Here is a 14,281-nt window from a genome sequence, read left to right as displayed (position 1 = left end):
TCTCGAGAACTACGACAGCTAGGGACTTGAAATTTGCAATATATATTTGTATACAACATATGCAGTAAAATTCTATTAGATTTGCGCCTTAACTTAAGCCGTTTCTATTATATCGATAAATATCGATGCTTTTGATTGATTTTGCTGGCATAACTTGAAGACCATTTAAGCTAGAGCTGACAAATTTGATAGGTAGAGTCATGTCTGGCATAGATAGAATATGTGTATTAAAAGTTTCAGATATCTCTCAGTAGACTCTTGCAAAATCATTGAATTAGTTAAGCCATGGTAGTAACGTGCAGTCGGGAGCTGTCTAGGGCACTCGCTCACTTGTTTTTAGATATAATATGGATGTGTTTTGCTATTACATATAGCACTCGGTCTGTGTGTGTGTGTGTCTGCACGTCTGGCACACATTTGAGGTGTTGAAAATGAGGCAAAATTTATGTTATTCAGCCATTCCCTTCCATTCATCCATCCTTGACTGTGGTAAGCCCACTCGCTGCTCTGTGCATGCGTGAGCTAATATATAAATTACTGCAAATGTCTTGAACGTGCGCCCTTGAAGGTGTCAGCAGAGTGGGTATATGTGTGTATATCCACAGTCTTTTATATAGAAATGGAATTCTGCTTTGGTCTTTCAGCTCGGAGATTATGCTGCAGCAATGCATTGTCAAGGCACCGACTGGTGCTCTGGGCTTGAACTTGAGTCGTGCACCCTGGGATCCATATCCGTGGGTCAGCGGTGTGCAGAGCGATTCGAATGCCCAATTGGGCGGCATTTGCATTGGAGATACCCTGTTGCAGCTGAACGGCAGAGATGTCCTCGGGCTGCGGATCAGCGAGCTGGCCAAGCGACTGCGCGAACACTGGCTAACTGGCGCTGATCATGTGATCATGTTGATGTGGCGGCAGCAGCCGACGACGGGCGATCCACAGGAGGCGGCACATGTTGAGGTAAGCTTAAGGAATAGTCAGGGGAAGTCATGGCTTCCCCAAGAGTGTCGAATCAAGGCAGCTCTAAGCTTCCAGAAACCTGTCCTCCATTCATAGAGCTAGTCTCTTGACCTTTGCTAAATTATCTGTTCATTAAATGTGTTTTCACTGTACTTATGTCAAGCCAATCACATATTTCACTCACAGATTTCTAATTGCTTCATTTTAGCTTAGATTAAATATTTATGTATCCTCTCTTATGTCCCAGTCCAGTCAAGTTTGCAATTATATATTTAAGCCTATACCCTGTGGTAAGAGACTACACAGGGTATATTTGTTATGTGCACATGTATGTAACAGGCAGAAGCAGGTGGTTTTGATGCTGAAAAGTAGAAATATTAAGTTGATCAGAATGATGAGTTGAAGCAATTCTTTGTGATGCCCTGTAATATAATGACAAACAGGGTATGTTGGACTGACGCACATATTTGAAGCTTTATACGAGTGCTTACTTAGTAACAGTTCTACCTACTGGGCCTGTAGAGCCATGATCATATTCTAATCCCTGTTCCTTCGCCTTTCGGTTCGTTTGTATAAATCTCGAGAACTATAAGAGCTAGAGTATTGAAATTTGGAATAGATAATACTGTATAACACATGTAGCCTTAACTAAAAGTCTTTCTTTGAAATAACATTCCATTTCCATAATATCGATAAATATCGATATTTCTTATTAGTTTTTTAAGCATAACTTGAAGATTACAAAACCTACAGCTACAGCAAAGGGGGTATGTAGAATTTCGCAATGAATAGACAGATGATGCATATGTGCGACTTTGGTTACCTGCCTACATTACCTGTAAAACTGAAGATATATTAATATCTTAACATGGAAAGTGTTTAATATATATATTATAAATTTGCATCTTATCTTATCTTATATAAAAATAAGTTAGAAGTAGGCTTCATCGTTTCAACAGCAGATCTACGCGTTGGTCAGGGTATCTTCTAGTCAGGCACGAGTATATATAAGCTAGAAGACGCTACGCATGCTACAGAAGCAATTAACAAATCTGCCTTGTATGCCTCACAGCCTTGTAAGTGCTTCCATCCAGCTGATGGATGCTGCATCTTTTACTACATCGGTGTCAGTTGTATTCACACGGCGCTTGGCTGGCCCAAGGTGTTTATCTGTCTAACTAACGGCATTTGCAAATATATATTTTATTAAGTTTTACAATTTATATGCAGTGCATCATTAGAAATTTAATTGACCCAAATTTGACAAGCACTCGAATCACATAGATGGCAGCCAGGCCTGGGCGCCAGCTGGAAGTAACCCAATCACCCACTGTCTAGGGCCTCGCTCGCACCACCAATCCATACAAATTGCACTCGCATTTTGGGTGAAGGTTAGTTTGGGCGCTACTTAATGTGTAATCGAAATCATGTGCCGAATCAATTGGCATGGGCCCCAGCACTTCAGGCTATATGCATGCAGTAATCAATGGGTTTAACGGCAATTGACATACATGTGGATACTCGTTCATGAAAGTGATATGAGTATATTGGCTTGGGAGAGACTCTGAATGTCGTTAGCTACACGTGTGTAGATTATGTGCTGAAATATTAGATCTTCTATAACTTTTTGAATAGAATATTTAAGTAAGCTATGTGGGTTAGCCCATTGACTTGCTCTTCAGATTGATCATGTGATTGATTATGTTAGAATATAAGGAAATCCTGATAAAGTTATTTGAAAGTTGATTGGCCTCGCCTCTATCGAAGATCCACATAAATTATACTTATATGTAATAGGGAGATCAACAATGATATATGCTAACAAAAGTGGATGACCTTATAGCATTGTTCATCTCCCTATTACATATAAGTATTATTTATGTAGATCTCCGTTGGAGGCGATAAAATAGCTTTATCAATTTTCGGATGGGACTTCACTTATTCGTATAATCTGAATAGGTAATGAAGACAGAGGCCTAGGCGCATACCTATGAATATATTCTTGATCAGAATGATAGGATCAGTAGTAAGTCGGCATATATGCTTCTGTCTGTTCGCTCGTCCATCCATCTGTCTGTCGTACCGTCCGTCCATCCATCTATACTTCATTCCGCTTGTCCGTTTATCTGTCCTTCCATCCGTGTCTGTCTGTCCATATATTCTTTCCCCTGTCCTGCCGTCCATCCGCCCGCCTGTCTATGTATCTGTTCGTCTGTTCATACATCCTTCTATCCGTCCACCCTCTTGTCTGTCTATGCATCCGCTCTTTCATCTGTCTATTCGTCTGTCAGTCTGCTTGAACGCATTGATCTCAATAGCTATAAGAGCTAGAGACTTCCATGACATTCTTAGAACAAGTTTGTCCTCTCAAATCATCGATAAAGCTCTCCATTTGCCATGAAATCGTTCAGGATCAATATAAATTTTTAGTTATTTGAGCATATCTCGCACTTTTATAGAGCTGGAGCCATTTGGTATGTGGATTTCAAGAGAGTATACAGCTATAAGAAGTAAGACATCTCTGCAATAGCTGAAAATTCTGGCTGTGAGGGTATTTTCTAGTCGGGCACTCTTTGCCTGAATCACTCTCACTAGCTGTCGACACGAATTACTTTTCCAGTTATTTTCCTATGAATAATTACGTTGGGTTGTTTTTAACTCTTGGAGAAAGTATTTAAAAAATACTAAATGCTAAATATTAAATACTAAATACTAAATTGATTAACTTTTGCTTTCACTTGCTGCTGTTCTCTCTTTGCAGCATGGGATTAATCAACAATCGCTGCAAAAGTTTGCAACTTGCTTGCAACATATTGCTCAACTGCTGGAGTGTCCCGTTTGCTGTGATGTAAGTATGATGTATGGAGTATGTCGGTTCGCGTGAGTTGCATATCGATGAGGCGACGAGGCTGTGGGCTGCCAGTTGCCAGTTGCCAGTTGCCAGTTGCTGGCTTTTAGTTCTAGTTTTAGTTTGTCATTATATAACTTAGCCGCACCGAGCTCGGCTCGCACAAAACTTAGTTGGGCTGTGGGCGCTTGTTTGCCTTTTGTTGTCCTCGTTCCGGCTGCTGTGCGTTGATTTTGCCCGGCGCAACTTTCGTCGTTGCTAATCACTTGACCGTGCATAAAGTTGAAACGTCAAGCTGCATCCACTGATTGCAGCGCCCGATGCCCAGGTAGACCCTTGCCCCGTTGTTTACACAATTACTCACAGCCTGTCGCCGTCATGACTACAAATAACTGTTGCCGCTGTTGTTAGTTAATGCCCCCCCGCTGCCCGCCGCCCGCTCTCTTTGATGTCAGTCACCAGCTATGCCATAACATATGCCTGCTCAACTATATAACATTTATATATATATACGTAAGTCCCTCTGAATCCCTTTTGAAACTGTTTAAGCAGGGTATAAACTTTTGATTCAAGCTCATGTAACAGGCCCATGCAGGCGTGGCACGACCGCGTAGCTCTGTGTCTGCCTGTTCTATACAAATGTATACATAGGTGACTATTGCATACCCTGTATTCCTCTGATAGTGGGTATATTGGCTTTGTACACATGCTTGTAACGCGCAAAAGTAGGCGTGGCAGCCAAGGTACAAGGTACAAGGTCTCTATTGTATACCCTGCATTAATGTGAGAATGGGTTTAACGGGTATATTGGGCGTGTACATATGTAGTTAAGAGTTTGATATATGTGTGAGTAGTTCTAGCTAAATGCTTCATTCCTTATGTTTTTATACATATATAAGACTTATTTTCATACCCTGTAATGGGCATGTAACTGAAAGTAGAAGAAGCTGAGGCTTGGCTAAAAAGCTTATTAGTGCATAAAGTATATAGGATACTTCATAATAACTACAAACTGAGTCGATTTAGCCATGTTGCTTCGCCTATATGCATACATGACTTTGGTATACCCTGTAATTATTGCAACAGACTATATTGTTGCACTCAAAATGTGTGTATCCCACGTTTTTCAGCTCTTATTCTCGATCAGAAAGACGATCTATGTTTCAAACATTTCATTTCCGTTCATTTAAGTTCATAAATCTCGAGAACTATAAAAGCTGCAGACTGGAAATTTGAAATATTTATAATAGTATGCCATACGTAATATAATTAATATTTCTTTTTTCGATAATTAATCGCACTTCTATTATATCGATAAGAATCGCTAAAGATACTTGGTTTTTTTTTGGCATAAGATGTAAGATCATTAAAGCTAGAGACTGCAACTGTGTTATGTTGACGTTAATAGTGAGCATATATATTCATAAAATATCTGATTTTGCATACATATTAGACTACCAGAGAGAAACTCTATAACTCTAGAGTACTATAGACCACAGTAAACTCTGTCAGTTTGAATGTGCTTCAGGGCATATCTGAGTCGATCACTCCCCATTAAGCTAAGCACACTTGTCTTTTTATTAAATATTTTATTGAAACTCAATTTAGATATATATATTACTATCTATGTATATGCATGTCTATGTATGGGGATGCATATGTGGAGCTCTCTCCATATTCAAATATTTCGTCTGCTTGATAAATGTTTGCCATTGCATGTGATTTGATTAGTTTTGCTCTATTGGCTGGCGGCACTTAGGCGAAATATATGGAGCATGCTGTGCGATGATTGATTACGAAATTTAAAAGTCAAATATTGTCGATTAGGCATGACAGGCAATACAGCTTGGCTGGGGTCAAGTGCCACCAGTTCCAGCTGCCCCAAAATTTATGTTGAACAGAAATTTCCATGCTGAAAGCTGCTCAAGCGAGTGCCAGGTGGCAAGCATATAAATTTAATTAATTAGACAGCATAAAGCGAAGGTTAACTCTCGTCTGACATAGTTGTTTCTTTTTTCGGACTGCAGTTATATAGTAAAGTTGTCTCCTAATGAAATTTATTAAGCCAGAAAAAAGCAGCTTTGGGCCAGAGACGAAAATGTCCTTTGCCCGGGCAAGGCCGCAGAGTTATATATATATATATATAGAGTGAAGCTCTGGGCATGTCCTGCTCACCTGGCTGGCTGCTAACACTGAATGCATAATTTTGTTTATTAGCCTTAAAATCTGTTTATGCAGAATACCCCTTTAAAAGAGAGCGGAGGCGTCACGACTCTTAGCTTGCGGCTGGCAACAGTTGATAGCTATCAAAGCAGTCTATAAGAAAGTGAGACGGCTTAAATAGCAGATACTCTGTAACTTATACTCAGGCATATGAGCATCGTTTATAGAGCAGCAGTCCCAATGGTTCGCTGTATGGGAAATGGAATTTGAATATTGAATAACTCGAGTTATATACGCACGATCCTAATGAAAATTTCAGAGCATAATTATGATAACAAAGGCTGTCTGCATACTAAATTTGTAAACTTTTGTATGTGAGTTAAGGATTTTATTTTTGATAGAAAGAACAATTTGGGAAGCTATCTAAAATAAATAATATTTGTAAGCTAAGTATTTTTAATATAAGCTTACATACCAAATTTTGTATATACTGCTCTAATTATCTTCGAGTTATGCTTTAAAAACCAAATAAAAATATCTATATTTATTGATATTAAGCAAACTTAATGAGATATTTTAAAAAAGTAATTGTCCTAGGTTACCTGCAATATACAGAAATAGATATTATAATTTTCAAACATCTAAGTTTTATAGTTCTCGAGATCTGTTCATTTATTGAGGCGAACACAATGCCAAACGGACTAAAATGACTTAGTCAATAACAATAGTCTCCATTAAGCATATGCATTCAATATTCAGCTCGTCACGCCTCCCACTTACTGTTACATACCAATGCACATGCCAATATACCCATTTTCAACAAGCACAGGGTATACACACATACGTGCGCTAATGGGTTATGCTATTTGCCTCTGCAAACAATCAAATCCATTAAGTTATTAAGGGATTTGTTTCGTTAGATTTTCAATATTTCCACAAACAAATATTTCTCTCCAAGCGACTTAAGCAAGTTTCTGGCTGAATGACTTCGGACGGCAACAAAGTGCAATTGGTCGTCAGAGCTTGCTGTTGACTCTGGATAAAATACAAAATCGAAATTTCATTTCTATTAAGCATGCATAAAATTTGCATTTTGACAGGCTTAAGAAATGATTTATAAATTAAAATTTGCCAAATGAAATTTAGATATGAAAATTCGTAAAATTCCTATAAATAGATTTAAGAATTGAACTTTTTCAGGCAGAACTGGCAATTCGCTTTTGGCCATTCCCTTTGGCCGTTCCTTTAATGTGATTAAAGTTGCATTCTATAGTTCTACATAAATAATACAGAGGAGGAACCCTCTAAATTGATTGCAAGCAAATCGCTTTACATTTGTAAAGCTTGAAATTCATATTTCCAAATGATACCAAAGGAAAAAAAACAATTTCAAGCAAAATTTGTATCTTTATTGCTGCATATTTGTAGCTGAGATGGAAACACGTACCGCTACACATGTATTACACGAGTGTGTGGGTGCGAGTGTGTGTGTAAATACTGACAAAATGCATCAATTGAATTTCTATATCGTTGTCTATGCGCGTTCAGCAAGTGCTGAACGGGTATATTGGCTTTGTGCTTGACTGCAGAGACTTTAAGTTGGGTATATGTGCAGTCAGGCATACCCAGCTCTGAACAGATCTTGTGCATTCGCTAGAGAGTTGGGCATTGGTATAACTCTTACTATATAAACTATAGCTCTTCTATATTATAGACAGTCAACTATGCGTGGCGTTACTATATAACATGATATATTATATATATATATATTAAATTACTTAGGCTCTTCTGTATTATAGACAGTTAACTATATATATGATATATTATATATATATATATATTATAGAACTTAGGCTCTTCTGTATTATAGACAGTCCACTATGCGAGGCTTTTCTATATAACATGATATATTATATATATGAAGCGTTCTATTCAATTATAAAACTATATCTTTTTGTATAGATCACATTTACATACATTGAGGATCTACGAGATCTACTGATGTTTCTACTATATATATATAATATATACGTGCCTTGAGCAGCTAATAAAATCGGAATTACAAAGTTTTCATGAGAAAGTCCAGTAGGAGAAACTGGCAACTCAACAAAAGTGTTGCAGCTATTAGATATACGTCGGGATAAAGTTTAGTTGCGATTAGATCTATTTTTGGATAGGGTTTAGCTTTTGATCTGCTCTACAGATCTAATAAAACTGTTAGATAAACACATTAAAAGTCATATTAGCTATAGATGTATAACTGAAATCCTATTTAATGTGAGTTGCTGTTGATTGCAGCATCAAGAGATCTACTATAATTGTATCAGCTAAACATACTTCGGCTGGGCAGCTTGCAAATTCTTAATTAAGATGGTTCCACATAGTCTTACATTAAAGCTGGAATTCCCTAGTTTTCTTGATAAACTTTTTTAGAGTTCGATCGATTGCAGTGTTTAAAAGAACTTAAGTTTCTAAAGGTTTCTTGACAACCTCTTCTACTAATCGACTTACAGTTATATGCCCAAGACTTCTGGGAACGCAGTAAATCGAAAATACTTTTACAGATGGAATCGAAAAATGTTGTATGTAGCTGATCTTTGACCAGCTCTACAGCTTAACCCTAACTTCCTATAAAATAATATAATGAAAAGTGTGACCTAACTCACTTGATATCAGCAGCAGTAACACAAAAATGTTCAGCTTTGATACTAGAATCGAAAAGTTTTATAGTTTAACTATTGACCTACTCTAAGCTATCTGGGACTTTACATATAGAAAATCATCTCTTCCATAGCAATATATCTCTTAAGTACTAAGCGTTCTCAAATAAGAACTCCTTAGTTAAATGTCCAAGCTTTGTTAGTTACCGCGAACGAGCATTGTGCAGTCGTTAGCGCCCGTTTGCTACTCATTCGCTTGCTTTGTTTCAACTTTTTTTGTAAGCAAATCCCATGTTTCTGTGTGAGCTGGTTTTTTTTGATTTTATATATATTTCTATAGCTTTCCGTCCGCCGCTTGAACAGCGCAAAACTGTTTTTGTGCATCAAATGGGGAAAAAGCGGGAATTATTTTAAATCCGCTTGTAATATTTTTCCATTTTGCAAAAAGTAACGGTTTTTCATGCTTAAATTATTGAAATACATTTTTGCTTTATTGAAAAATCTCAGACATTTCGTTTGTTAGCCGAATAACAAAACGCGTTTGATTGATATGATATGAAATTTCGTTTTATTGAATAATTGCACATTTGGTTGTCTTCCGTGAATGCAGGTGATAAAGCCACCTGGCTGGCAGTGCTGCAACGGGCACGTGCTATGCAATAATTGTCGCAATCGCTCTGAAAAGTGTCCGGTTTGCCGAGTGCCATTGGGACCCCGCGGACGCTGCCTGCTCTCGGATAAATTATTTACGCTGCTCGCTGAGAATTTCCCCTGTGACGGCGGTAAGTCGATTCTTCTTCTCCTAGCTCTACTTAATGAGAATGGGGTATGGGTGTTTTGTTAACATGTTCATTCGTAGGCCTGGACGAAGCCTTAAAATTGAAAAAATTTTAATTAGCAGCTGCAGGCAAGTCTTAGTCTTGTTCTATACACAAATCAAGTTGGCTTCAAATAATCGATAAATATTCCAATTTTCCCAGGTATAGAATCAAGCTTCAATTATAGCAGCATATCTTAGCCATCTTTCGAGCTAAAGTTACCAAATTTCGTATTTAGTTTCTTGAATAACATTTAAAATTTTAATGAATTTTATATTTAGCATAACTGCTTCAAATTTATCAAAATCGATCAAATTAAAATTCAGCTGTACAATATAGTTGGTATTTAAAGCAATTTTTATTTTAAGATATTTTTTATATATTCAATGGATTATTATGATGATTTGCTGAAAATTGCATTAAAATCCGTTTATAAACACAGAAGTTATTAAAGAAAACGTCAAGTCAATTGACAAAACTGACTTTGGCCAAGCTCAGGCATTTGCGCTATGCGTGTGCACACGCACACACACATGCATACATTGAAAGCCGTGCATTCTTATTGGAATTCTATAAATAGAATTGCAATTGTGATAGCATTGTAAGTGAAATGTTAGCTGCTGCTTTACTTGTGTATTTGTCGCTGTAAGGTCAAGTGTTGGAGTGGCGTTGGTGATAGAGGTGGGGAATGTGATTATGCCTTGGTTCGAGCAGGCGTGGGTTCGAATCCTGTGTGGTGATGTGAGACAAGCAAAAATCTCTTATTTTCTTTTAGTGCATTATTAAATTACAAAAAAGTCAGTTGAAGTGTTATGGAATTTTCTACGGAGCATCGCTTAGCCGTGCGCTGCTGACTGAGGAGAGATTTCCCTGGTGTTTTTTTGCTTTTCGAGTGAATCTATTAATATGTCTTCAGTGCGTCAGTTGTTGAGGCAAAAGTTTTGGGCCAACTTGTTGTAATCTACCTAAAATGGCGCTTAAATTAGCGCTGTCATTAGTATAATGTGCCCATGCTTGGACCGTTATGAGCCTAAGCAGCGGGCTTACCTCACCTTTGCTGCGAGCTTCGAATCCTCATTGAGCAGCAACAACAACAAGATGAAGAAGAAGAAATGCCATTAGAAGGGCTCTCGCTATCTGTCAATTGCCTTGTGCAAAAGTTTTCAGCTTCAAAATTACGTTTAGTTGTAACATTAAATAGGTATCAAGGTGTACCTTAGTCTTAGAATATGTAAGTGAGGAAAGGTACGACAGAAAATAGCCATTCGAAGTTCGGTTTAAGTGCAGGACGTAATCCCAAGCAAATTTGTTGTAGGTTTTTATGAATTTTATATAAATAGGAATCATTTGAAGAAGATTTTCATGCCCTGGATAGAAGGAAAAGGCGTGGCTGATAAGCATAACTTACTCATATATAACTTCTTGACCAGCACTAAGAGCTGCAAGGGCTTTGCAATGCTTGACTGTCCGTTGTATACCCTGTAATCTTTGATATTGAACAACTCAGAATTAACCCCAACTTCCTGATCAGAGCTAAGAACTGGGCTGACCATGCGTCTGTACTGGTCTAGAGACATCCAATTATAAATATATAATGCTCTTGTGTACGAAGGTCTCTTCTAGTCGAGCACTCCCGACTAGCCACCAGCCCACTCCTGCTAGATTTTTATTGTAGTTGAGACTTCTTGCATAATTATGTTGCATAAATTGCAAAACTTTTTCACGCTTTATGCTCTGCTCCACAGTTCTCACTGCTTGACATTGCCTTTCCAATTGTCGTTTGCGCTGCTTTCAGTTGTCGTTAGATGTTTTCTATACCTAAATACCCATTAAATGGGAATCGTATCGCAAAGTTTTTATAGCTGTGCTGTGAGTCTATTGCGCTCTTTATCTTTCTCTCTCTCTCTCTCTCTCTCTCTATCATTCTGTGGAACTCTAATGAGAGAGTGAGATCTCTCTATCTGTTTGTTTCTCTTTCTTTTATGTTTCAAGTGTCCCTCTTCTTCCGCCACTCCCTACATATCTTTCCCTCTCTTTCACATTCTTCTCTCTCTTATACTTTATATTTTCTTCATTTGTCTCACCCGCTCACTCTCTCTCACTTTGCCACTCTCTCTCACTCAATTGTTCCCTCTCTCTTCCTCTCTCTCTCTTTCTCTCTCACTTTGTTCCCTCTCTCTTTCTCTCTCTCTCTCTTTCTCTCTCTCTCTCTCTCTCACTTTGCTCCCTCTCTCTTTCTCTCTCTCTCTCTCTCACTTTGTTTTCTCTCACTCTCTGCCACTTCATCGGTTTCTCCCTTTCTTTCATACTCTCTCTCTTTCCGTCTCTTTCTGTTTTTCTCTCTGCTTCTCTCTTATGCTTTCATTCACTCTGTCTCTATCTGTCGGCATCTGTCTCACTCACTCTCTTCCACTCTCTTACTCTCTTCCATATGTGCTTACAGTTGCTTCTTTCACAGCGTGGGGTATCTTTTAGTCAGTCACTCCCTGCTGCAGGCAAACTTGTTGAGCTCTTCTATCAAAGAAGTTGTTGCCATATTTCTGCATTTTTCAATTTGTGCATTTCCTTGAGGGTCGAGCCAACTCGAGTTAATGTTAGGTTCACAACAACAGAAAACGAAACACTGATGTCGCTTGCCTCTTGTCTCTTGTCTCTTATCTCTGCTCGCTCGTCGCCTGTCGCCTGTCTCCTGTCTCCTGTCTCTTGGCGACGGCATTTCTGCTTACTTGTTGAACTCACTTAGAATCTGGAATTTTGCTTTTCACTCGCTCAGCACTTTGTGCGTTTTTATTGCTTCTCAATTAAGTGTGGAGACTTTTTCTTACCCTGTAGCCGCGGCATGGCTAGGAGTTGTATATTGTTTCTCTGTCAATGCATGTGACGGGCAGCAGAAGGCGTGACTGCCGTCAGTTAGCATATATATTCCTGAACGGCATGACCAGCTGAGGCGATATAGTCAACTCCATCTGTGCTTCTATTTGCCTCGCTGTCTATTCGCTCCTCCCTTTAACTGTCTGCAGCTGTTCGTCCTTACGAGTGTCTGTCCGTCCGTCCTTTCGCCTAGCCGTCCTCCTACTTCTCCTACTTCAATGCGTCTGTCCGTCCGTTCGTCCATTCGTCCATTCTTACGCCCACTCGTCTGTCTTCATGTGCCTGCTCTCATCTGTCTATCCGTTCGTCCGTCCATTCGTTCGTCCCTCCTTCGGTACGTCCGTTCATTTGTTCAATGCGGAATGGGAAAAATCTAAATGGTACAGATAGAAACTTGTGCCTTACTATATACTACGCTCATACAACATTCCTTCATATATATATGGAGCTAATAATTGGTAACTTTTTACTTCTTGCAGTGAAATCCGTTAAGAATGATGCAATGGCCAACAACAGCAACGGCGGCAAATGCACAAATGAATTTCATAATCAACCAAAAATGGCATTGGCCAAATCGAACGGGAGTAAAAAGTGTAAAAAGGCGGGCAAGCTGATGCAGATGCAGCTGGGCGTGCCGGGGCAGGGCGTCAAGTCAGTGGATGCGATGCCAATGGGAAATGAGGGAAGTGCGCAAGTAGAAAATAATGTCAACGTGATAAAAGAGCCGAGGGTGGAAAGTGTCCTGAAGGAGCAACCACAACAACAACAGCCAGAGGATGGCAACAATATGCTCGTTAAACCAAAGTTCAAGTTGAGTAAGAAAAGTTGGCAGATTACAGACGAAGATCAAGACGAATTGCACAGCAATGAAGTTGCAAACATAAATAATGGGCGAGAGCGCTTACTGGAAGTTGGTCTGGGTCTGGGTCTGGGTCTGGGTGCGGGTCTGGGGCAGGTGTTGGGCCCAGAAAAATATCAAAATTATCATTGCCCAACTGGGAAATCATGCAGCAAACAGCTGAAAGTTTTCCAGCCAACGCCAGGCAGCGACAACAACAAATTGTCAACTGCAGCGAGCTTGCAGCGGGCGCAGCTGGAGGCGGGCGCCTTGCCGAAGACATCATCAATAAAACTGCCGTTAGACCCGACGGAGTGCCTGCTAGAGCATCTGCGCGCCGAGCACGGCTTGGGCACGGTGCACAGCTGCGGCACATTGGGCCAGCGCTTGCATCTGCACGTTCAGCTCGATGCACAGATCTGTCTGCGCCTGGCTGAGCCGACAGGTGGCGCACAGGTGCACACGTTCCTCTTAGCCATGCTGGAGATCAGCGCGCATCGCTTTGCTGTCTTCCTGTGGCAGCTTGACGCGGAGCAGCATCAGTTCAATACCAGCATCGAATCACAGTGCAAACAGCTCAAGTGGTTCGGGCCCGCTCAGCCGTTAACGCGCAGCTGGTCAGAGATTTGCGCCACAGGTGAATACCTCACCTGGCTGGACACGGGCGAGCACAATTGCAGAGGATTCGATATTATTGTTAAGAGAAAGTAGTAAAAAGAAAATTTATTTTTAATAAAAAAAACACGTGATGAACTGAAATTGTATTAAAAATATATAAAATATAAATATTTCATATATAAAAAAATTATGTTTTTAAAATTATTCTATTATATTTTAAATTTAAAAAAAATGAAAAGCAATCGATTTATTTTTTCAATTTTTAGGAATTATTTTATGTGCCCAGCAGCCCATCATTTTAGCCGTTATAAACTGATTTGTATTTAAAGAAAATGTTTTTTAACAAATTGTATGCTTTGCAAATTATATTTACACACACATACATACGCATTCTTTTTTATTTTTGCGTATTATTTCAAATATGTGAAAGCACAATTTTAAATGTGTTAAGTCAGCTGAATTTTTAATTAATAAAAGCATTTAGATACAAATATACACATACACAGAT

At 39.1% G+C, this 14,281-nt stretch overlaps 1 protein-coding gene across 1 annotated transcript; it reads left to right on the top strand.

Moving 5' to 3' along the window:
• Window positions 1–548: 548 nt before the first annotated feature.
• On the top strand, window positions 549–13,894 carry LOC111603478. The gene is made up of 5 exons (XM_023321069.2): window positions 549–579; window positions 645–957; window positions 3,719–3,805; window positions 9,239–9,410; window positions 12,797–13,894. Exons 2-5 carry the CDS (start codon window positions 655–657, stop codon window positions 13,864–13,866), a joined length of 1,632 nt encoding a protein of 543 aa, XP_023176837.2. The 5' UTR covers window positions 549–579; window positions 645–654; the 3' UTR covers window positions 13,867–13,894.
• Window positions 13,895–14,281: the final 387 nt, after the last annotated feature.

Source organism: Drosophila hydei, unplaced genomic scaffold (genome assembly GCF_003285905.1).
Source record: "Drosophila hydei strain 15085-1641.00,03,60 unplaced genomic scaffold, DhydRS2 tig00008144-arrow-arrow-pilon, whole genome shotgun sequence".
In the NCBI taxonomy this organism is placed as follows: Eukaryota; Metazoa; Arthropoda; class Insecta; order Diptera; family Drosophilidae; genus Drosophila; species Drosophila hydei.
Note: the sequence above shows the minus strand (reverse complement) of the source record. Positions and strands in the feature narration are given on the sequence as shown.

Excerpts from the sequence above, each read along its gene's own strand:
- LOC111603478 (XM_023321069.2), top strand. The coding sequence starts at position 655 with ATGCTGCAGCAATGCATTGTCAAGGCACCGACTGGTGCTCTGGGCTTG. Across the intron at positions 3,806-9,238 it reads AGTGTCCCGTTTGCTGTGAT|GTGATAAAGCCACCTGGCTG; the intron begins GTAAGTATGATG and ends CCGTGAATGCAG. Across the intron at positions 9,411-12,796 it reads GAATTTCCCCTGTGACGGCG|TGAAATCCGTTAAGAATGAT; the intron begins GTAAGTCGATTC and ends TACTTCTTGCAG.